The sequence below is a fragment of the Cnephaeus nilssonii genome (genome assembly GCF_951640355.1).
Source record: "Cnephaeus nilssonii genome assembly, chromosome: 9".
Classification (NCBI taxonomy): Eukaryota; Metazoa; Chordata; class Mammalia; order Chiroptera; family Vespertilionidae; genus Cnephaeus; species Cnephaeus nilssonii.
This window is the reverse complement of record NC_137080.1, coordinates 70,579,688-70,601,670: the sequence shown is the minus strand read 5'-3', so window position 1 is coordinate 70,601,670 and position 21,983 is coordinate 70,579,688. Positions and strand designations below refer to the sequence as shown.

Below are 21,983 nucleotides of genomic sequence, written 5' to 3'. Positions count from 1 at the left end.
CCTCAGGTGAGGATTAACAGCAACAAAAAGATCCTGGGTCAGTGAAATACATTCCAAGTAGGAAAATAGCAAATGAAAGGTATACATACATTAATTTAAGTAGTGATTAGTTAGTCCTTTTTATCAAATTAAAATCTATTTATTGTTAATACTAAATAGTTCTAGTAACCTCTTGGGGTGTGTTTACATGATTACATTCATATTTAGTTTTACACAAGTGAGTCTTAATTGGTGGTCTATGCAAATGAACTGTGCAGACAATGATTTCCCATGTGCTCTCCCACCAAAAAAGAAAAACATAAGAAATAAAAGTAAGATTTAGCTCTGGCTGTTTTGGCTCTGTTGGTTGGAGTGTCGTCCCATGCATCAGAAGGTCACGGGTTTGATTCCCGGTCAGGGCACATAGCTAGGTTGCAGGTTCTATCCCAGGTGGAGCCCATATCGCAGGCAGCCAATTGATGTATCTCTCTTAAGTACCCAAGTACTCCCTGATACTTAGCAAACACACAAGCTTGTATTAACAGTGTTAACCTTGGTCACTGTAGTTTTTCCAGAATTGGCCAGTGGGTGTCCAGTGCCTTTTCTGTGTGCTTGTTTTTAGAAACATTGAGGCACAGCTAATTCAATTGAAAATTTGGTATGTATATTATAGCATTTTCCTTAAAATCATAATCAGTGTTGCCTGGGAGTTAAAAACAAATAAAAACCTTTAGTAAATTTTTAGCCCTTATATCTCTGATACATATTTAGATTATTTTAATGAAATTAGATTTTCATGTTTTGAATTTAGGTTTCTAGTCTGTTTTCCATAGATATGGGTTATAGTTAACATGATGGAGTATCCAACTCTCCCTTTTGTTTTATCTGTGCTTGACAGAATTGAAAAGAAGTATATACTCTGTCATTCTTACAATTGAATTTCAGTGTTACCACATATAATCTTTTTTTTAGCAGGCTTTTAAAAAATATATTTTTACTGATTTCAGAGAGGAAGTGAGAGGGAGATAGAAACATCAATGATGAGGGAAAAATCATTGATCAGCTGCGCCGCCTCTGCCTCGGCCTCCTCTGCCTTGGCACCCTGCCCACTGCGGTGGCCAGGGGCCTCTGCTGCCCTGCTCCCTGCCCCCTGCTGCCATCCGGAAGGACGTCTGGTCTAATTAGCATTATGCTTTTATTATAGACTAGAGGCCCAGTGCACAAAATTCATGCGCTGGCGTGTGTGTGGGGGGGGTCCCTCAGCCCAGCCTGTCCCCTCTCATAGTCCAGGAGCCCTCAGGGGATGTCCTACTGCAGGAGGCAACTGGGCTGATCAGGAGAAGGCACCACCACCATCTCCCCAGTGCTGCTGCCACTGCTGGCCGCCGCAACCGCCAAGGTGTTTTCATCAACACGGACTCTTGTCCCTTCACCATGAAAAAATGACAACTTTCTTTAGGCGTTTTCAAGTTTCATAGGATATGACATTTATTTCTTTTTATCCTCATATGAGGATATTTTCCCATTAATTTTTAGAGAGTATGGAAGAGAGAGGGAAAGACAGAGAGAAACATCAATGTAAGAGGCACACTTCGATTGGTTGCCTCCTGCATGAGCCTTGACCTGGGCCCCGGCCAGGCAGAAGCATGTAACCTAGGTACATTCCCTTGATCAGAATCGAACCCGGCCCCCCTGTGGGTTGTTCTCTCCAGGGCCAGGCGCGGGCTGCCCTGTCTGTTGTTCTCTCAGGCTCTGGGCCTGCGTCAGGCCCCTCCTGAGCTGTCGTGACCTTTACGGAGTCCTAGCCTAATTTGCATATTACAGCTTTTTATATTTATATATATGTATATTTTAGCAGGGATAAGTTGAATTTGGGCCTTCTGATCTAAATAATCACATTCTTTTTACTAGATTTCATGCAATTACACATTTAGAATTTCTATATGTCAGCTAATTAAGGTATATTTGTTATACAAAGAAATAAACCCAGTGACAGTGTAAGTATAGTGTTTCAGTATTTATATTTTCTTAAGTATTTCTCTATCCTTTTCCACATCTTCCCACTCTCTTTTGAGTAGAAGAAAGTAATTTGATTATGTAGCTATATTAAACAACTACCATTTAAAAAATATTTTTTTATTGATTTTAGAGAGGAAGGAAGAGGGGGGGGGGGGGAGAGAAACACCAATGATGAGAGAAGAATCATTGATTGGCTCCCTCCTGCACAACCTCCCACTGGGACCGAGCCCACAACTTGGGCATATGACCTGACCAGGAATCGAACTGTGACCTCCTGGTTCATAGGTTGGTGCTCAACCACTGAGCCATGCCAGCTGGGCAACAACTACCATTTTTTCTAGCATTTGAGGGAAGGGAAAGTTCCTCAATGTTTTCATTTGTGTCTGTGTATTACCACTGAAAAGTACATCTACAATACTTTCATACATGTAGCATATAAAATTAGAATCTTTGGGTTCTAGCACGAATCTAGAATCACAAGCTTCTTAGGATTTAAACTCTTTTGTACTACTTTAACCAAAATTGGTAATCAAGTACTCAAGTATAGTTGCTTGTTATGTTCACAAAGGTACAGTGAATAAGTGACAGTGATAGTGGAGGTCAAGTCAAGAAAGATTATAGCCTTTCCTAGTTGCCTCATAAGGTAGAAGTTTGTAAACCTGAATTGGGAGCTTGGTAGTGGCAATATCACATACTAGGAATAGACCTAGATTTTCAAGCCTATGTACTATTGCATTAAATTCTCACAATATTCTGTACAGGCCATTAAGTACTTAAACATCCCCAATATTTTTTAGAAGTAATTTTTTTTGGTTGTTTTTGTTTTTTTCTAGTTGTTGGTCTTGACGATATTATGGACGAAGGAGTTGTTAAAGAAAGTGGCAATGATACCATTGATGAAGAAGAACTGATTTTACCTAACAGGAATTTGAGGGACAAAGTAGAAGAAAATTCAGTGAGATCACCAAGAAAATCACCTCGTTTAATGGCACAAGGTAATCCTTTCAAAGATTACCTAGAAAATCAAAGGTGTAGGGACAGATGTGAGAAATTGTCAACTTGCTGAGCATTTTGATAATGAGTTTTGAGTTTATACCAATTTGTTGACATAATTTTTATAAAATTTAATTGAAATTATACATTCACATAATTTAAAGAGTTGACTAGTTCTATGAGTTTCCAGTACTCACTATCCCACTACCTATTTTCATTTCCCCAGAGACATTTATTCCATGTCTCTGAGTAATACGTATATTGCTACTTTATGATTATTCTGATGTAGGTATTTATTGACTTCCCACTGTGGATTATGATTTAGCATTCTTCTCTGGTCCCTATCACACAAAAGTACATTTTCTCATCCTTCTACTGTATAATTTTGTTAGAGCAGTAGTGATTATGTTACTGTGATTCTGTATGCTATCAAAGATGATCTGTTTAGTAAACTGGTTTCTTTTCCTATACATCTTTTTGTCTTTCTGATGGAAGATTTTTGTTTGTTTTTCATTTGCTTATAGCTTTATATATTTGTACACACAGCTTTTTAAAAAAATATATTTTATTGATTTTTTACAGAGAGGAAAGGAGAGGGATAGAGAGTTAGAAACATTGATGAGAGAGAAACATTGATTAGCTGCCTCCTGCACACCCCCCACTGGGGATGTGCCCGTAACCAAGGCACATGCCCTTGACCGGAATAGAACCTGGGACCCCTGAGTCCGCAGGCCGACGCTCTATCCACTGAGCCAAACCGGTTAGGGCCACACAGCTTTTTAAAAAATACATTTTTATTGACTTCAGAGAGGAAGGGAGAGGGAGAGAGAGATAGAAACATCAATGATGAGAGAGAATCATTGATCAGCTTTCTCCCACATGCCCCCACTGGGGATTGAGCTCGCAACCCATGTGTCTTGACGGAATCGAACCTTGACCTCCTGGTTCATAGGTCGGCGCTCAACCACTGAGCCATGCTGGTCAGGCTCTACTCAGAGCTTTTGTGTACATGTTAATAATTACACCCCAACCACTTTGCCAGTTGTTTAAATTTTTCCTAAAGATATTTGTGCATATCAGATATTCTGTCATTGTTATTTCATTGAAGAAATATCTCTGGGAGACTTTGATCTGCTCCTATTTGGACTGATGTGTTAGCCCTATATTCCTGTTGCATAGCTGTTATCCAGGGCTCTCCCCTTACCATTTTGAGGATTCTGTTCTGTGTTACAGTTTCTATTTCCTCTTTTTTGGCTTAATGCCTTCATTTTGGTGACATATTTCTTCTTGTATGTTTGTAAATGTGATTAATCTGTTCTCATTGAAGTCATGGTCTGGTTGAGCATTGACTTCAGGGTTGGAAATATTTTCCTTCGGAAATTTAAAACTATGCCATTTTTCTAACTTCAATATTGAGAAGTTTATTTTGACACCCCTCCCCCCCCCCTTTTTTGGGAGGGTATGTTAGCTACTTTTCTTCTGGAACTTAGTGGAATTTCTTCCTCATCAGCTCTAGTGCTTTGATATTCCTGATATTGCATCTTGTTGTAGGTGTGTTTTATATATTGAGCTTGGTAAGTCCTTTTAGTCTGAAACTGTTATTATTCAATTCTGGGAACATTTCTTGAATTGTTTCATTGGTAATTCCCTTCTTTATTTTCTCTGCTCTTGCTTTCTGGAACTCCTGTTATTCTAAAGTGTTAGATAGCAGGGACCAGGCTTTCCATTTTCTTTATCTTGCCTACTTTCCACCTCAGTCTTTTTCCTCTATTTGCTGAAATTTTCTCATATTTGTTCTCCAACTTTTCCATTAAGATTTGCATTTATAATTTGTGAATGTTCTTTTTCTTTTTTTTTGACTTTGGGAATAGTCTTTCTGTAGCATTTTAGTCTTGTTTCATGTATGCTCTATCTTGTTTTCTTTTGTAAGGTATTTATGGTATTTTAAAAAGTTTTTTTGTCTTTTTTTCAGTTATAATTTCATTTTTTTCCATGTTGTCATTTTTTTCTTCTTCAGTCTTTCGTGTTAGAGACTTGTCTGATCCTTGATTGTTTGCTCATGCTTAGGAGTAGGGAACTAAAATTGTGTGGAACCTTTTAATGTGTAGATTGGGTTTTGTTAACTCTGAGCATTGCTGTATGGTGATCTGGCTGTGTGTGTGGGGTTTTTTTTTTTGAGAAATCCTGATGTCAAAATTTAGGTTATTCTCCTTAGGCTCATTAGATTGCTTATATATTACGGGAGCCCTTGAGAGAAGTTGACTGGGATGTATCACATTTCAGTATATATACATTCACTTAATCTTACAAATTTCAGTGTACTTAATACTTCAGCTCTTATCTGTGACTGATGTTCCTTAGCCTAGAAACTCTTGTTTTACACTCTCCACAGAATAAATCTTTCAGTCTTGGATTAGGAACAGGGAAGGGGAGTTGCCCAAAGAGCTGGAGTCTGGGAGAGGAAGCTAGGGTTCTAACAACTTCTTTAATAGCTTTCTACTCATCCTAATTTTAACCACCTTCCTTCATCCCCACATTAATCATCTGAGGTCACCAATTCATAAGCCTTTTGAGGTGTTTATGGTATTGGTTTTTGTCAGCACTGTCAACTTTTAGTGTTGGTCTTATTTTGGATTTCTCAGTTCATTAGTTCTTTCTTTTTTCATATTTTAGAGCTGAGGTCTTTATTTTTTTAATTTAATTTAATTTTTTAATTGATTTTTAGAGAGGAAGGAAGAGGGAGAGAGATAGAAACATCAATGATGAAAATCATTGATTGGCTGCCTCCTGCACGCCCCCAACTGGGGGTTGAGTGTGCAACCTGGGCATGTGCACCTGATTGGAATTGAACCTGGCACCCTTCAGGATAGGCCGGTGCTCTAGCCACTGAGCCAAACCAGCTAGGGCAGTTCCTTCTTTGTTAAAAACATATTTTTATTGATTTCAGAGTGGAAGTGAGAGGGAAAGAGATAGAAACATCAATGATGAGAATCATTGATCAGCTGCCTCCTGCATGCCCCCAACTGGGGGTGGAGCCCACAACCCGGGCATGTGACATGACTGGGATTCAAACCGTGACCTCCTGGTTCATGGGTTGATGCTTTACCACTGAGCATACCAGCTGGGTCATCAGTAGCTTCTTGATCATCCCTTGTTTGACTTCCAAAGCTGTCAGTTTTCTCTTCTGTTCTTTCCTTTTAGATTTATGGCTTTTTATAGCTTTAGTGGGGTTTTGAAAAGTGGATTGACTTAGATGCATATATTTACTTTGTCATCTTTTTCTCAATTTATATTTTAAATCAGTTATTTGGTATATACTTGTGACTTTGAGAAATGAAAAAAATAGAATGCATATTATAAACAATGCATATTATTGGCCTATATAGCCAGGCTTCAAACTAAGGCAGTTGATATTTAGAGGAGAAAAAGGGACTTTTTACCCTTTGCTCAACAAATCAATTACTATTGCAAAACCATTAAAAAAAAATTTTTTTTTATTCATTTCAGAGAGGAAGACAGGGAGAGAGAAAGAGAGAGAAACATCAGTGATGAGAGAGAATCATTGATTGGCTGCCTCCTGCACCCCCCTACTGGGGATCGAGCCTGCAATCTGGGCATGTGCCCTTGACCAGAATCGAAACCGGGACTCTTCAGTCCACTCAGTTCGCTCTATCCACTGAACCAAACCAGCTAGGGCCAATTTTTTTTATCTGAATACCTTCTGAGTTAAATATGCTATTCATTTATTTTTAGCAACCACTTAGGTAATGGATGTTAAACATTCTTCATTTATTTTATGTCAGGGCAGGTGAATAAAATAGAGCTGTAAATTATTACAAGCTGTCTTCAAAACTTTACAAATTATCTTAATACTAATAACCAGCCATTAAAATTTTAGTTATTGCCCTGACCAGTTTGGCTCAGTGGTTAGAGCGTCGGCCTGCGGACTGAAGGGTCCCAGGTTCGATTCCGGTCAAGGGCTTGTACCTTGGTGTGGGCACATCCCCAGTAGGGGGTGTGCAGGAGGTGGCTGATTGATGTTTCTCTCTCATCGATGTTTCTGACTCTATCCTTTTCCCTTCCTCTCTCTGTAAAAAAATCAATAAAAAATATTTAAAAATTTTTTAGTTATTTAACAGTGTTATATAGTTGAACATGTGATAAACAGTTCATAATCCACTAAGAAAAAACTTATTGAGTGCTTAACCTAATGACCAAATATAGATTTGGATGACCATATAATTTCTTGTCTAAGCTGGAGCACTTGAGAGTGAAAGGGCGTGTTCTCACATAGGACTGTTATAGACAGATAGGGACATGTATACTTTTAAGAGTCCCACAGTTTAGTGATGAATGACAAATTAGGAAAGTGTTTTAAATATTGGTGCATAGTAGGATTTTGCATTGAAAGGAAGGGGAATTAAAAAAAACGGGTAGTGTTTAGTTATACAGAATTGATTCAGAAGTATTGGATATGCATAGGTTTGGAAATAGCTTTTTATTTTATAATTTAGTTTGTGGGTTGTTTTTTCTTTTTAACTTAGTGCATTACTTAGTTTTCTTTTTCCCCAGTATTTTTTTTCTTATTTTCCCACACTTTTGTGTTTCTCCTTCCCCTAGATAAAATATACAAATAGGGAAAGGAGGAAAATTAATAGATTTTTTTATTAGAAGCATTGGTAAAGGTGAGAAAGTTTATTAAATTATTTTCATACTCTTCGTTTTCTTTTATGATACATTTTCTTGGTTTAAGTGTTTTTCATTGTAGTTTTTCTTTCTGTTGTTGATGTAATACTCTAGTGTATACTTCATTTCCTCTTTTAGGAATAGCTTGGATGTTAAAATGGTGATATAAGTGAAGCACATTCCAAAGGAATTAGAGTTCTTTTGAGGTTGTGCTTTGAAACACAGAGTTTGTTTGTAATAGGTGATTTAGTTCATTTTATTGGTACTTGAATTTTTGTTTGGGTTTTATATATTTAAAAATATTTAATGTTTAAAATGGTATGACAGTCTTGTTTTAGGATGGGTATTGATGTAAATGAAGCTCTTTTATTTTACTTCCAGCTAATTTCTTTATTTTTTCCTTTATTGATTAAGGTATTACATATGTGTTCTTACCCCCCCCCCCCCCGTTACCCTCCCCAATTTACTTCTTATCGAAAAGAGACTTCATTAAAAAAGAAAAAGAGCCCTAGCTTCTTTGGCTTAGTGCAGTGGTCGGCAAACTGCGGCTCGTGAGTCACATGCAGCTCTTTGGCTCTTCCACAAAATACCACATGCGGGCGCGCACGTACAGTGTGATTGAAACTTCATGGCCCATGCGCAGAAGTCGGTTTTCGGCTCTCAAAAGAAATTTTAATCGTTGTACTGTTGATATTTGGCTCTGTTGACTAATGAGTTTGCCGACCACTGGCTTAGTGGATAGAGCGGTGGCCTGTGGACTGAAGGGTCCTGGGTTTGATTCCAATCAAGGGCACATGCCTGGGTTGCAGGCTCAATCCCCAGTAGGGGGTGTGCAGGAAGCAGCCGATCAATGAATGATTCTCTGTCATCATTGATGTTTCTATGTCTCTCTCCCTCTCCCTTCCTCTCTGAAATCAATAAAAATATATTAAAAAATAAAAAGAAAAAAGAGATGATGAAAACATTTGTCTTATAATAAGGTATAATAATCTAGCCCTGGCCGGTTTGGCTCAGTGGATAGAGCGTCAGCCTGTGGACTGAAGGGTCCCAGGTTCGGTTCTGGCCAAGGGCACATGCCCGGAGTTGCCAGCTCGATCCCCAGTAGGGGGCGTGCAGAAGGCAGCCCATCAATGATTCTCTCTCATCATTGATGTTTCTATCTATCCCTCTCCCTTCCTCTCTGAAATCAATAAAAATATAAAAAAAAGGTATAATAGTCTAAATTTTAGAGGTTTTCCCCCCTGCCAGAATTTGTAGAACTTTGATAAATATAAAATTTAACATATATATGTATATATCTAAAATCACCATTATGAGTAACTGATCAGGACATTTTCATTGAAATATACATTTTGTAGCTCAAAATAAAGAAGTGTATATTTTAAGTTGTATTGAAATAAAAACACATGGCAAAATAGCTAAGTTATTTTTATTTTTTTCCCTTGTGATAGAACAAGTAAGAAGTTTGCGACAAAGCACTATTGCCAAGCGTTCAAATGCAGCACCTTTAAATAGCACAAAAAAAGCACCTGTGAAGACTGTATCTGCCCCTAAAGCAGGGGGGAAACAACCAGAAAGGTGTCAGATAAAAGAAGAAGCTTGTACATCACCGAAACCTGAGTATCATAAAGAGAGCAGAAGGGGCAGTCGGCATCTTGAACAAACTGAAGTATCGGAAGAATCAGGATCTTCAAGTCACTCTTCAGTGTCATCTTGTCTTGAAATGAAGGATGAAGTTGGATTAGATTCTAAGCAGAAGTGTAATAATCAAGAAAAAGCAAATGTGCCATCTCATGAATTAAATTGTCCACTCCTTTCAGAGACTTGTGATAGTATTGAAGAAAAGAAAAATGAACCTCTGGTGGAATGTAAAATCAATACTGTTAGTCCATTGTTTACATTTTCAGATAAAGAAGAACATGAAAAGAATGATTCTATTTCAGATAAAGTGGATGAGACTATTGTAGAAGAAATGAGTGCAAAGGGAAAGGTTGAACAAGAATCAAAGGAAATGGTCAAATTATCCCATGAAGGTGACCAAATTGTTGAGGAACCAGAATCTTCTGCTGCTCTCTGTGGTGATGCTTGTACAAATCTAAATAAGACCGAAAAGAACCTTGTAGGTTTGTCTAGCACTGTGGATGAAGTAAATGAATGCCATTTGGAATTGAAGAATACCATGGAATTTGATCAAGCTAAGAACTCTCTTCATAGAAATGAACTAGAACCATTGGGTTATTGTAAAGACATAGAGTCTAATCATAAACAGTTGGAGAGCACTGAATTTAACAAATCAAACTTTGATGAGGTGGTTGATACTAGTGCTTTTGAACCAGAGTGTAATATTGTAGAAAATGCTATTTGTGATGTGCCTGATCAAAATTTAAAACAGTTGAATATTGTTGAAAGTATTAAAATGGAGTCTCATGAAACAGCAACCCTTCAGGATGACAGAAACAGCCCATCAAATAGTGTTTCTTGCTTAGAGTCAAAAAACATAAAATCCAAACACACAAAACCTGTAATTCACTCTAAGCAAAACATGAGCACAGATACTCTGAAAAAAATTGTTGCAGCGAAGCATGAATTAATGCATAACAAAACTAAAGCTAGTGTCAAAAGTGTGAAACGAAATGCCGATGAACTAGAATCTCAGCAAAATTTTCATAGGCCAGTCAAAGTGAGAAAAAAACAAGTTGATAAGGATTCAAAGATTCAGAGTTGCAATTCTGGGGTTAAGTCTGTGAAAAATCAAGCTCATTCTAATTCGAAAAAAACGCAAGATCAAAATTTAGTACAGATTTCCAAACCTGTAACACATTGGTTGAGTGATAAGCCTCATGGTCAGCCTGGTTGCTCTAAAGAACCTCCTCATCCTGCACAAACTGGACATTTATTACATTCCTGCCAGAAACAGTGCCACAAGCCCCAGCAGCTGGCTCCAGCAGTAAAAACCAATAGTCATACGAAGGAAGAGCTTGAACATGCAGGTGGTACAGAGCATTTTAAGGAGGAGGATAAACTGAAACCAAAAAAACCTGAGAAGAACTTCCAACCCCGCCAAAGAAGAAGCAGCAAGAGTTTTTCTTTGGATGAGCCACCATTGTTCATTCCAGATAACATAGCTACCATAAAAAAAGAAGGCTCAGATCATGGCTCTACATTTGAAAACAAATATATGTGGACTCCCAGCAAGCAGTGTGGGTTTTGCAAAAAACCCCATGGCAACAGGTGTGTGTGGTGTGTGTGTGAGAGTGTGTGTGAGAGAGTGTGTGATGTGTACATTGAAAAGACATTCCTTTTTAGTGTGGGATTAGTGGGAACATTTTAATAGAAAGAAATTAACATACAAAGACTTTTGCAGAAACAACAAAAAAACCCCTCATCAATCCTGGATAAGTGATAGATGGAGCCACTGAATTTACAAATATATTATCCTAGCATATTTTAAAAAGTATAGCGTGACCAACAATTGGTGTATGTGGAAATGTTTCGTCATTGTAACCAGTTGGTGTAATTTAGTCATTACATATGGAGCAAAAAAAACTTTTCTGTTAATCAGAAAATGGTTACACTGCCTTGGGTCTGTATATATTTTATTTGGCTTGAGAAAAATTAGTAATAAAGTGTGAAGGTCATAGTGGAAATTCTATTTTTCTTTTGAAGATTTGGGGAGGGGGGTTAAATGAAGCACACTGTAACTTACTACAACTACTTCATAACTATCAAACTTAAGAGTTGGAGTGAAACTTGATAGCTAAAACAACTGTTATATTACCCAGGTGAATTTTATATGTATCATGGAATGGAGTGAAAACATTTATTAGTTTCCTTTTTGGAAATTTTTAGTGATTTGGAGGTTTCTTGTGAATTCTGATCTTTTAAGAAATGATTTTAACACTGTCCTTTGGCATTGTTTTCTTAGGATTCAGTGTTTTGTAGTTTTATGGCACACACCCCAACCTCTCCATCCCTCATCCTGGCCCATATATTTTATTTGCTAGTTTTTAAGAAAGGAAAACAAGAAGTGAAGTGGATATTGCAGCCACAAGATTATCCTGTTCAAGTGTTCAGATTGCTGTTGGGACTTCTATCAACATTGATAATGATACAAGAACATTATAACTTACACATTATAATGTTCTCCTTACTCATGAAAGTAAATGTTATAATGACTTTCACAGCACTATCAGATTACATAAGTGAAACTAGGGGGGTAATGTTCAGTAAAGTGTGTTGTACATTATTTTAGTGTGGGAAAATGTGATTTGGGAAAGTGTGTGTGGGGGTAGTTTGGGGCTATTCCTGTAAAAAATAATTCAAGTTTATGTCCAAGGGTTTCTTCATTGTTGATTCAGCCTGTGGCCTATTTTTAGTGTGAATGGTTACTTTATAACATATTTCAGTTTTTAAAAGTTGTGACTTATTTGAAGGTAGTGTTACATTTGCCCTCACGTCTTTATGCTTTTTTTAACTTAAAACACTTTATTCAAATATTCTAAAGTGGGTCTGCTGAATTTTTAGGTCTAAGAGAATTGGGGGCTGGATAGTACATATAAGTGCTCTTTTATGCCAGCCCCTTTCTCTTTCTTCCAGAATCGTCTATAAACTATCCCATTGACATGTGATCAGAGGAATGGAATAGGAGTCTTAGAGGGAATGAATATCTAAAATGAAACTTTGGCCTACAGTTGGAAGCCAGGTTAAGGGTGTTGTTATATAACTTTTTTGCAGATAAAGTTCTGTTCTGATGATCGGTTCTTAGTAGTTTGCTCAGGCTTTTAAATGATGACTGTCACTTGATCATCATCAACAGTTATTTTTCTAAAGTGAAGATTAAGTATTAAGTCCCACTTTTTTTTATCGAGTGCTGCCTTTTGGCTCTACTCTATAAGACCTAGAATTTCTTTGCTTCAGTCTGGAAAATGACAGTATAGGGATTTTGAGTCCATCCTATGTAGTTTATATGAATAATAACATTGGAAACAGTCAGTTTTGGGAGAACCATTACACATTACTTCAATTTTGTGAATAAAGAACCCTAAATAAATGATTGGTTTTTTTTTTCTTTACATATTAACTAACTAACCTTCACTACTTTGACACATTGTGCTTGTATTTATTGAGGTTACTCAATGTTCCAGTCATGCAGCATGTAATTTTCTTTAATTCATGTATAAGAATATGAATTCATTAGGAAGGGCATACCTGGAAATAATTTTCATCCCATCTTTTTCATTTCATGCATTAGCCCATTGAAAGCTATTTGCTAATATGATATTTTCTAGCACTTAAGACAGACAGCTTTGCTTCTGTAAAGACTATTTTAATAAGTCTTCACCATTTTACATGTATTCCAATAGAGATTAGCTTCTTGAATGTGTTCCCAGTGGAAATTATGTTTTTAAATAAATTTGTTCATGGGTTGGCCAAATGTAATATTTGACCATAAGCAGCTTGTATACATGTATACATGACCTACAGACAGTAAGTATTGACTCTAACAATTGACACATCATGCTGGCCTGTTTTTTCTTTTTATTTTTTATTTTATATATATATATTTTTATTGATTTCAGAGAGGAAAGGAGAGGGAAAGACAGGTAGAAACATCAGTGATGAGAGAGAATCATTGATCGGCTGCCTCCTGCATGTCCCACACTGGGGATCGAGCCTGCAACCTGGGCATGTGCCCTTAACTGTAATCGAACCCGGGACCCTTCAGTCCACAGGCAGATGCTCTATCCATTGAGCCAGATCGGCTAGGGCTGGCCTGTTTTTTCATTTGTTCACATTTTAGATTTCTGTTTTCTTGAAGATTTGGGGTGGGGGGGTTAAATGAAGCACTAACACGGTGATTGTGTCGGGTTAAGCCTTTCTCAAGCACAGCATGATTGAGTTTTGTAGTTTTCTAACAAAGGTGTACACATTATTTTAAAAACCAGTTTATTTAATACTGTTTTTTTTAAAAAAATTAATGTCACTTTTGAACTACTTTTAAACATAAGCCAGTTACTGTTTAAGAAGGAACAAATCTAGTCTTTTCATACTGTCTACCTTGTAGTTGTCCTGAAGACATTTGCATCTTTATATTACAATTTCTTGTTCAGTTATAGAAGATTAGCTTATTGGATGAAATCTAAAATTTTAGCTGAACGGATTCAAAGCTTTATAATCAAAGCAACCTTTTATTCTGAGAAGGAAATTTTTTGCCTAGAATAAATGATTCTGGCTTTTTCCCCCCAGGACTTTGTTTGAAAAGTATTTTTCTTTGCAGATTAGGTTGTTAGTGACAAAAACATAGACTTACAGTTTATGTGGAATTGAACCCTTTTAGAAAAGAATGAATATATATATATATATATATAACATGCACAGTAATGTCTAGATTTGTCACTTAACAGAACTGAAGGCCCATCTTGTAACAATTACATTGTCAGTGAATTAATTACATGAATTTGTTAAAAACAGGAGTTCAGTGTTGCCTCTGCGGCTTACTTTGAAAAAACTTGAAAAATTTCTAAGAATATATTTTGGCTTATGCCAAAAAGATTAGAATATTAAATTAGTTTCTAATTATCCTATAGTGGATCTCATTTAGTTTTAATTTTATTTAAAATTTTGTGTATGAACCTATAATAGAACAAAAATATTTCCAAACTCTTCAATTTAATTGATATATGCTAACTTGTCCACTTAATCCAGAGCTAAGCTACACACCATATATACATATACATACACAAATATATATATGATTTTAGTGAAAGAGTTAACAACCTGGATGTTATATCCTCACTGGAGGATATTTTCCCCCATGATTTTTAGAGAGTGGAAGGGAGGGAGAGAGAAACATCAATGTGAGGTACATCGACTGGTTGCCTCCCACATGTGCCCCAAATGGGGCCGGGGATAAAGCCTATGACCCTTCAGTCCAAGGGCCAATACTCTTCACCACTGAGCAAAGCTGGCTAGGACCCAGGTTGTAGTCTTTTAAGTGATTTTTACCTATTAGTAACCATATCAAGGACAGCAGAAAATGGAAGAGTAACACTGTTAGCTGTGTGATCCATACTCATCCTACGCATCCCCCCCCCCATGAGAAATAATACAAGAAAGGGAAGAAAATATATAAGTCTTGTGAATCTATACACTATAACTGGTCTTAATGTATAGGTTTTTAAGCAGTGTCTTATTGAAAATATTCAGACTTGAAATATCTCTGACAATGGAAATAAAGGGAAATCACTATTAGCTTTCCTTTAATATTTCAAAGACATTGCTTTCAAGAAATAGCAGCTCTTACAACTGCAATGTGAAATAGAACTTTTAAGCAGCTGCATTTTTCTGTTGGCTGCAAGTTCTTGTAATTGAAACATGGACCCCTCAAAAATCTCTCCATACCTAAAGAAACAATTTCTATGTTGCAAACTAACCGCATTGTTTAAAAGTTTACATAATAGGGTTATGAATCCAAAACGTTCTAGTTTTGTTTTTACATAAGGCACAAGATTTTTTGCTTTTTCCTCCTAAACCAAATGATCATTGGGGAAATTATGACTTTCAAAGCCATCACAGGCATTACTAGATAGGGTAAAGAATGGTGAATTATAGACTTGAAGTTTAATTTCCTTCATGTACAGCAGTAGCTTGGTATACAATAGAAAGGCACAGAACAAGAGTGCTGCTATTGAGGAATGAGATATTTGGGTAACTTTTTTTAGGATACCATGTAAAGAATGAACCTATTGTGATTTTTATACTTCCAATATTAAAAAAGGACCTCTGGTGTATTTAGGGAGAGTTGGCCATGTAACTGTGTTTTACCTTTAACATCTTCCTATTGGACCACAGTTTTTTTAAAAGGAGTTTTGAAAAAAAAAAAAAAAAAGCTTTTGACATGAGGTACCACTACTACTACCAAAAATCAATACAAAGTCTTTAAATCGTTAAAGAATATACCTGAATTATTCTCTTAATTTTCCAAATATAGCATGAGTTACTAATCTGAAAAATGAAAATGTTAAACATGATTTTACATTTTTGTAGTTTTCCTAACAGTAGATTGTAAAGTATGTAAATAATTTCTCCCTCAAATTGCTGATTTGCCATTTTAGAGTCATAAATCTCATGTCCCTGGACGTTTTCATGGGTTAGTGAAGTTATTTCTTAGATAAAATGCAGTAAAGGGAAAACTTTTACAAGGACATTGCTTAGAAATTTTTTAAAAAGTCAGCCTCAATATTAATATTTTCATATTAACATACAATATTGATCTTTATTTTGCAAAAAGTTTACTAGGTGAAGTATTTGGTCAGAATTAAGGAAGTCCACACTCAAGTACATAGGATTTTTTTTTAGCAAAATCAATGTCATACCCTGAACCACAACGTTTTGAGCTCAAAGAATAGTTACATAGTTAAGATGGTTAATAAACAATTTGAGATACTCCATTATGTTAGTTTTTGAGTTGCATTTTTGTTTTCTGCTTTTTTGTCATTTAAAATTACTCATTGGATAAATTATTCTATAATTTTATGTATGACATCAGGTTTGTGATCAATGTAGCTTTGATGGATTGTGATCAAATCACAGATCTTAACCATTCTTCTCAGTAGAGAAATTGTTCTATGCTTTGTTATATGTTATTTTATAAAGTATACTGACGAGGGTTAGTTGCCCTTTACTTTAGTCCTTTGGGTTTTTTGTTTTGTTTTGTTTTTAGTATTTTCTCATACCAGAGGAGAAAAGTTTCATTTTCATTGAATATTCTTTTTGAAAACTTGGTCCATGTTGAACTGATAGAATGGGTTAAAGATAGAAAACATGCAAAAAAAGTTAAATTTTGAAAATTTAGGCTTTTGACATTGATTTTTAAGAAAATATATCAAAGTATTTTTTTTTCTTCCAGGTTTATGGTGGGCTGTGGAAGATGTGATGACTGGTTTCACGGTGATTGTGTTGGGTTAAGTCTTTCTCAAGCACAGCAAATGGGAGAGGAAGACAAAGAATATGTGTGTGTGAAATGTTGTGCTGAAGAAGATAAAAAGACTGAAGTAACAGATCCAGATATTTTGGAAAACCAAGCTAAAGTTGAAGTCCATACTGAAGATAAAACAATGGACTATGAAAAGCTTGGATTATCAAAGCACACATCAGCAAATGACAAAACCAAATGTACAGATGATACAGTGAAGCACAAGGTCAAAATTTTAAAACGGGTGAGCTTCTCGCTAACGCATTCTTTTGTTATCTTAAGAAATTTGTACAGGCTGATCATTAGAATTTGAAATTTCTCCTTAGGTTTTATTGTTCTAGTGTACATTTTGAAACTTATCCTACCTAATAATACACAAATATGCAAATTGACCGTACCTTCGCGATGCCCACGATGGGCCAGGAGGCGCGGCGGGGGGGGGGCGGGACTCTGGGTGGCCGGGGTGGCTGATTGGGCCGGCGGGACGCTGAGCTCACATCGCCAGCAGCGGCGCGAGCTCAGCGTCTGCACCATGGCTGTGCTGTGGCACAGAAGGGGCCTCTGGGGCAGCGAGCCCACGTCCTGCTGCGGACCATCAAAAGCAGGGGAGCGAAAGCGGGGGAGCTGGCTGTCTGTCCGCTCCGGCACCAGGCCTTTCAAAAGCCTCTGCCAGGCCTGGTGCACCAGCGGACAGGCACCCAGCTCCCCCACGATCGAAAGCGAAAGCGGGAGAGCTGTCTGTCTGTCTGCTCTGGCACCAGGCCTTTCAAAAGCCTCTGCTGCGCAGGAGGCTTCTGAAAGGCCTGGTGCACCAGCGGACAGCCAGCTCCCCCACGATCGAAAGCGGAGAGCTGTGTGTCCGCTCCAGCACCAGCGGACCCCCTGCCATCAAAAGCGGGGAGCAGGCTGCTAGCAGTGTCCGCAGAGCGTGCTAGGCTTTGCGGGGCAGTGGATATGGCCTGGATGGCAGGGTAGGCCTAGGGGACCCTACACGTGCATGATTTAATCACGCAGTGGGCCTCTAGTTTTTCTATAAAAGTGGATGGATTTTTATTTAACACTAGTGGCCCATTGCATGAAATTCATGCACATTAAAAGGGAATTAATTGGAGAAAATATTTTAATATTGCTATTTGCCCTTTCTCTATAATAGAAGTGTCAGAGATGAAAGAAAATTAGTAAAATGTATATGAATATATCCCTCTTGTCAGAGCCTGGGGCGCGCCGCGGAACCTAGAGTTAAGTCCCCGCCCACCTACGCACGCCTCGAAATCATGCGAGACCCAGACTCGGACAGCCCCATCCCCATCAAGCCCTGCAGGGCAGGGGCGCAGCCTCAGGTCCCCTGTCAAGCCCTGCTGGGCTGGGGGCGCGGCCTCAGATCCCCTGGCCCCGGGGCGGCGGGGTGGGGGGAGTAGAGGGGAGGGCACGGCCTCAGGTTCCTGGTCATGGCGGGAGGGGGCTAGGGAGCGAGGACCGTTTGCATATTAGCTTTTTATTATATAGGATAAAAATTTTATTTATTTTTGCTATTTCTAATTTCTAGTTTGGTACTTGGACTTTCCGTGCGCGCGTGTGTGTGTGTGTGTGTGTGTGTGTGTGTGTGTGAGAGAGAGAGAGAGAGAGAGAGAGAGAGAAAGAGAGAGAGAGATATCTTTGGTACTAACTGGAAATTGTGCTTACTGATAAAATTTCTTTACAAAGCTTTTCAGCCCAGCTGGCGTGGCTCAGTAGTTGAGCATTGACCTATGAATCAGGAGGTCACGGTTTGATTCCTGGTTGAGGCATATACCCAGGTTTTGGGCTCCATCCCCAATGTGGGGCATGCAGGAGGCAGCTGATCAAGGATTCTCTCGAATCTTTGATGTTTCTATCTTCCTTTCTGAAACCAATATAAAAATTTTAAAAAGTTTTTCAGTCTGTAAATGTCTATTAATCCTTAAACTACATTTGGCATTATTTTCAAATGGAAGAGTTTTGTTTTTTCTCTGTAAGGAAAAGTAATCTTAATTTGCTTGGAACCCTCACCTCATAATTTTTCTTGTAAAATGTAGACTCTTTAAAAAAGTTGTCAGTTTTCCCTCATTCTTAAATTTTTAACTACCTTCTAAAAGTATTTTATAAATAGATATCTAAAGATATTTAGTCAGTTACAGGAGCAATGTATAAAGGACACAGCACTTTATCTGATTAAATTTTCTTTGTCTACCTTTTTATTACTATTTATTTTTCTAATTGATTAGTTATTCTTATAGATAGTGCTAGGGAGGAAACATAATGTCAACAAATGTACATGGAGAGTTAAGTATAATAACCCAAAAGACAATTAACATGAATTGTAGAGTTGAAAGGAATCTTGGAAATTTTTAGTCCAGCCATTCGATTTAAGAGCATGAGCATGTTTTCTCCAAAATCTCTATTACTTACAAACTCAGTTCTTTCCAGACATTCCTTATATGACAAATCTGGATTAAGTTCCAGTTTGCTAAATCCTTGTATCCACTGTTTTCTGTCAAGATTTTTTGAGAATCAGATTATGTCCTTCTGATATATGCTGTTTCTTTATCTGTTGATCTGATTAGAACCAAAGTAATTGATGATACAGAACTGAAAGCTCCATTGAGAAGAATTTATAACACACCTTTAGAAAACTTCTTTTATCATTAACTATTACTCATCACTTCTTGGGTACAATTTCTTGGCCATTTAGAAATATGGCACATTGTTTTATCATTTAGCTGAGTTGTCTCCATCTTGTCTAAAATGACATTTAAAAAAACATTAACATTGTAAATGTTTTGAGAAACCCCCCCTTTCCGGAAAAGACCTAGTCTGATTTTGTAAATGCATGTGCTATCCAAGTGATAACCACTTCCTTTTTGATGAACCGTTGAATCTTGACTTGCCTGCTTTTAATTTATGAAATCTGCTCTTTAAAAACCACTTGTTACCCCTAGATTTTTATGTTGAACCATTTATTGAGTTTCTATTGTATGCCAAGCCTGATATATCAGACTTGGGTTTATAGCACTGATTAAAATATGTTCCTGCTCTCACGTAAATCTAGTTGGGGAGGTAGAAAGTAAATAAATAAATAAAATTAGAAGATTCCTAGTCTGGAGAAAATCAGTTTTTGTATGTACTCTATGTCTATATACAGTGTTCTCCATCTTTTTTATTTACTATTTTTTATTTTATTTATTTCAGAGAAGAAGGGAGAGGGAGAGATAAAGGAAAAAAACGTCAATGATGAGAGAGAATCATCAATTGATTGCCTCTTGCATGCCCCACACACACACCGGGGACCAAGTCCACAAACTGGGGATATGCCCTGACCAGGAATTGAACCGTGACCTCCTGGTTCACAGGTCGACACTCAACCACTGAGTCATGCAGGCCGGGCTTCCCCGTTTTTTAAACACTAGTGTGATGTGACTGATTTCTCCCAGGGTTCTCAGAATGCCAGTTTCACTAACAGTTCTTTGTGGGTTATATAAGAGTAGCAGGTATCCTGAAGGTTTGTTCTACCTTATGGGAATTAAAATTGCCACAATTGGTACACTGAGAACTTAACTGATTCACTTCCTATCTAATAATAGACAAATATGCAAATTGACCATACCTCAGACACGCCCACAAGCCACGCCCACAAGCCACGCCCATCAGAGCGAGTATGCAAATTAACCCAAACCAAGATGGCTACAGCCACAGAGAGCAAGGTTTCCTAGGTAACAGAGGAAGCCAAGCTTTCCGCCTGCCCTTGCCAGGCCTAAGCCTCCACTCAAGCTACAAAGTTTCAATTATAGAAGGTAAACAAATTCAAACAAATGGTGGCAGAATGGAGCTTGAGAGAGCAGGCCAGGGGAAGCAAAGCTTTCCGCACACCCTGGCCGGGCCCACCCGCTTAAGGCAACAAAGTTTCAATTATAACCCCAACACAAATGGCTGCCGGCCTCGGCCTCGGAGGGAGCCCCAGGCTTGGCTCCGCTCCAGGCTACAAAGTTTCAATTGTAGAAGGAAAATAAATTCCAGATACCAGGGCCTCTGCTTGGGTTGCCAGGGGACGTGGCCGGCCTGCAAACCACCACAGGCCCCTTGCTCAGGCCACCCCACACCCCAAGGGAACCCCCACCCTTATCTGTGACACCCTTCAGGGCAAACCAGCTGGCCCCCACCCCTGTACCAGGCCTCTATCCTATCTGATAAAAAAGTAATATGCAGATTGATCATCACTGCAACACACAATATAGCTGCCCCCATGTGGTCAAAGATCCTGCCCCCATGTGGACACAAGATGGCCACCACAAGATGGCCAGCAGGAGAGGGCAGTTGGGAGGCACGCGGCCTGCAAGGGAGGGCAGTTGGGAGGCACCCTGCCTGCAAGGGAGGGCAGTTGAGACGGACCAAGCCTGCAAGGGAGGGCAGTTGGAGGTGATCAACCCTGCAGGAGATGGCAGTTAGGGGTGACCAGGCCGGCAGAGGAGGGAAGTTGGGGGCAAACAGGCTGGCAGCAGAGTGGTTAGGGGGTGATCAGGCTGGCAGGCAGAAGCGGTTAGGGGCAATCAGGAAGGCAGGCAGGCAAGCAGTTTGGAGCCAGCAGTCCTGGATTGTGAGAGGGATGTCCGACTGCCCGTTTAGGCCCGATCCCACCGGGATCGGGCCTAAACGGGCAGTCGGACATCCCTCCAGGAGTCCCATATTGGAGAGGGTACAGGCTGGGCTGAGGGACAACCCCCCTCCGTGCACGAATTTCGTGCACCGGGCCTCTAGTATTATAGATGAATAGAACTTCATTTGTTTTAGAAAATAGTGAAAAATATAGATACCTGTTTCTCCACAATTTTTCCCTCCTTTTCCCATATCCACAGCCAACTAAGAGAACTCTTAACTTATATCTCTAATTTTCTTTCTAATATTGTTATTGGGAATGTGATCTCTATTCTCTCTTTAAAAAAAAATTTGATCTTTAGTGTTCAGATTATTACAATTGTTCCTCTTTTCCCTCCCATAGCTCCCCTCCATCTGGTTCCCACCCCACCCTCTGCCCTTACCTCCCCCCCACTGTCCTTATCCATAGGTGTACGATTTTTGACCAGTCTCTTCCCACAACCCCACACCCTTTTCCCCCTGAGAATTATTAGTCCACTCCCTTTCTATGCCCCTGATTCTATTATATTCACCAGTTTATTCTGTTCATCAGGTTTTTAATTCACTTGATTTTTAGATTCACTTGTTGATAGATATGTATTTGTTGTTCATAATTTTTATCTTTACCTTTTTCTTCTTCTTCCTCTTCTTAAAGAATACCTTTCAGCATTTCATATAATACTGG

At 38.4% G+C, this 21,983-nt stretch overlaps 1 protein-coding gene across 9 annotated transcripts in view; it reads left to right on the top strand.

Moving 5' to 3' along the window:
- Positions 1 to 21,983, top strand: part of PHF3 (PHD finger protein 3) — an 85,046-nt gene that overhangs the window by 39,395 nt on the left and 23,668 nt on the right. For 5 of the 9 annotated variants that reach the window (XM_079780070.1, XM_079780071.1, XM_079780068.1 and 2 more), the window contains 3 exons: positions 2,832 to 2,993; positions 9,129 to 10,908; positions 16,586 to 16,895. In XM_079780070.1, coding sequence (XP_079636196.1) covers positions 2,832 to 2,993; positions 9,129 to 10,908; positions 16,586 to 16,895 — 2,252 coding nt within the window. Of the gene's footprint in view, positions 1 to 2,831; positions 2,994 to 9,128; positions 10,909 to 16,585; positions 16,896 to 21,983 lie in introns of those variants that run through there. The other 4 variants (XM_079780074.1, XM_079780073.1, XM_079780069.1 and 1 more) reach the window with 3 other exon arrangements.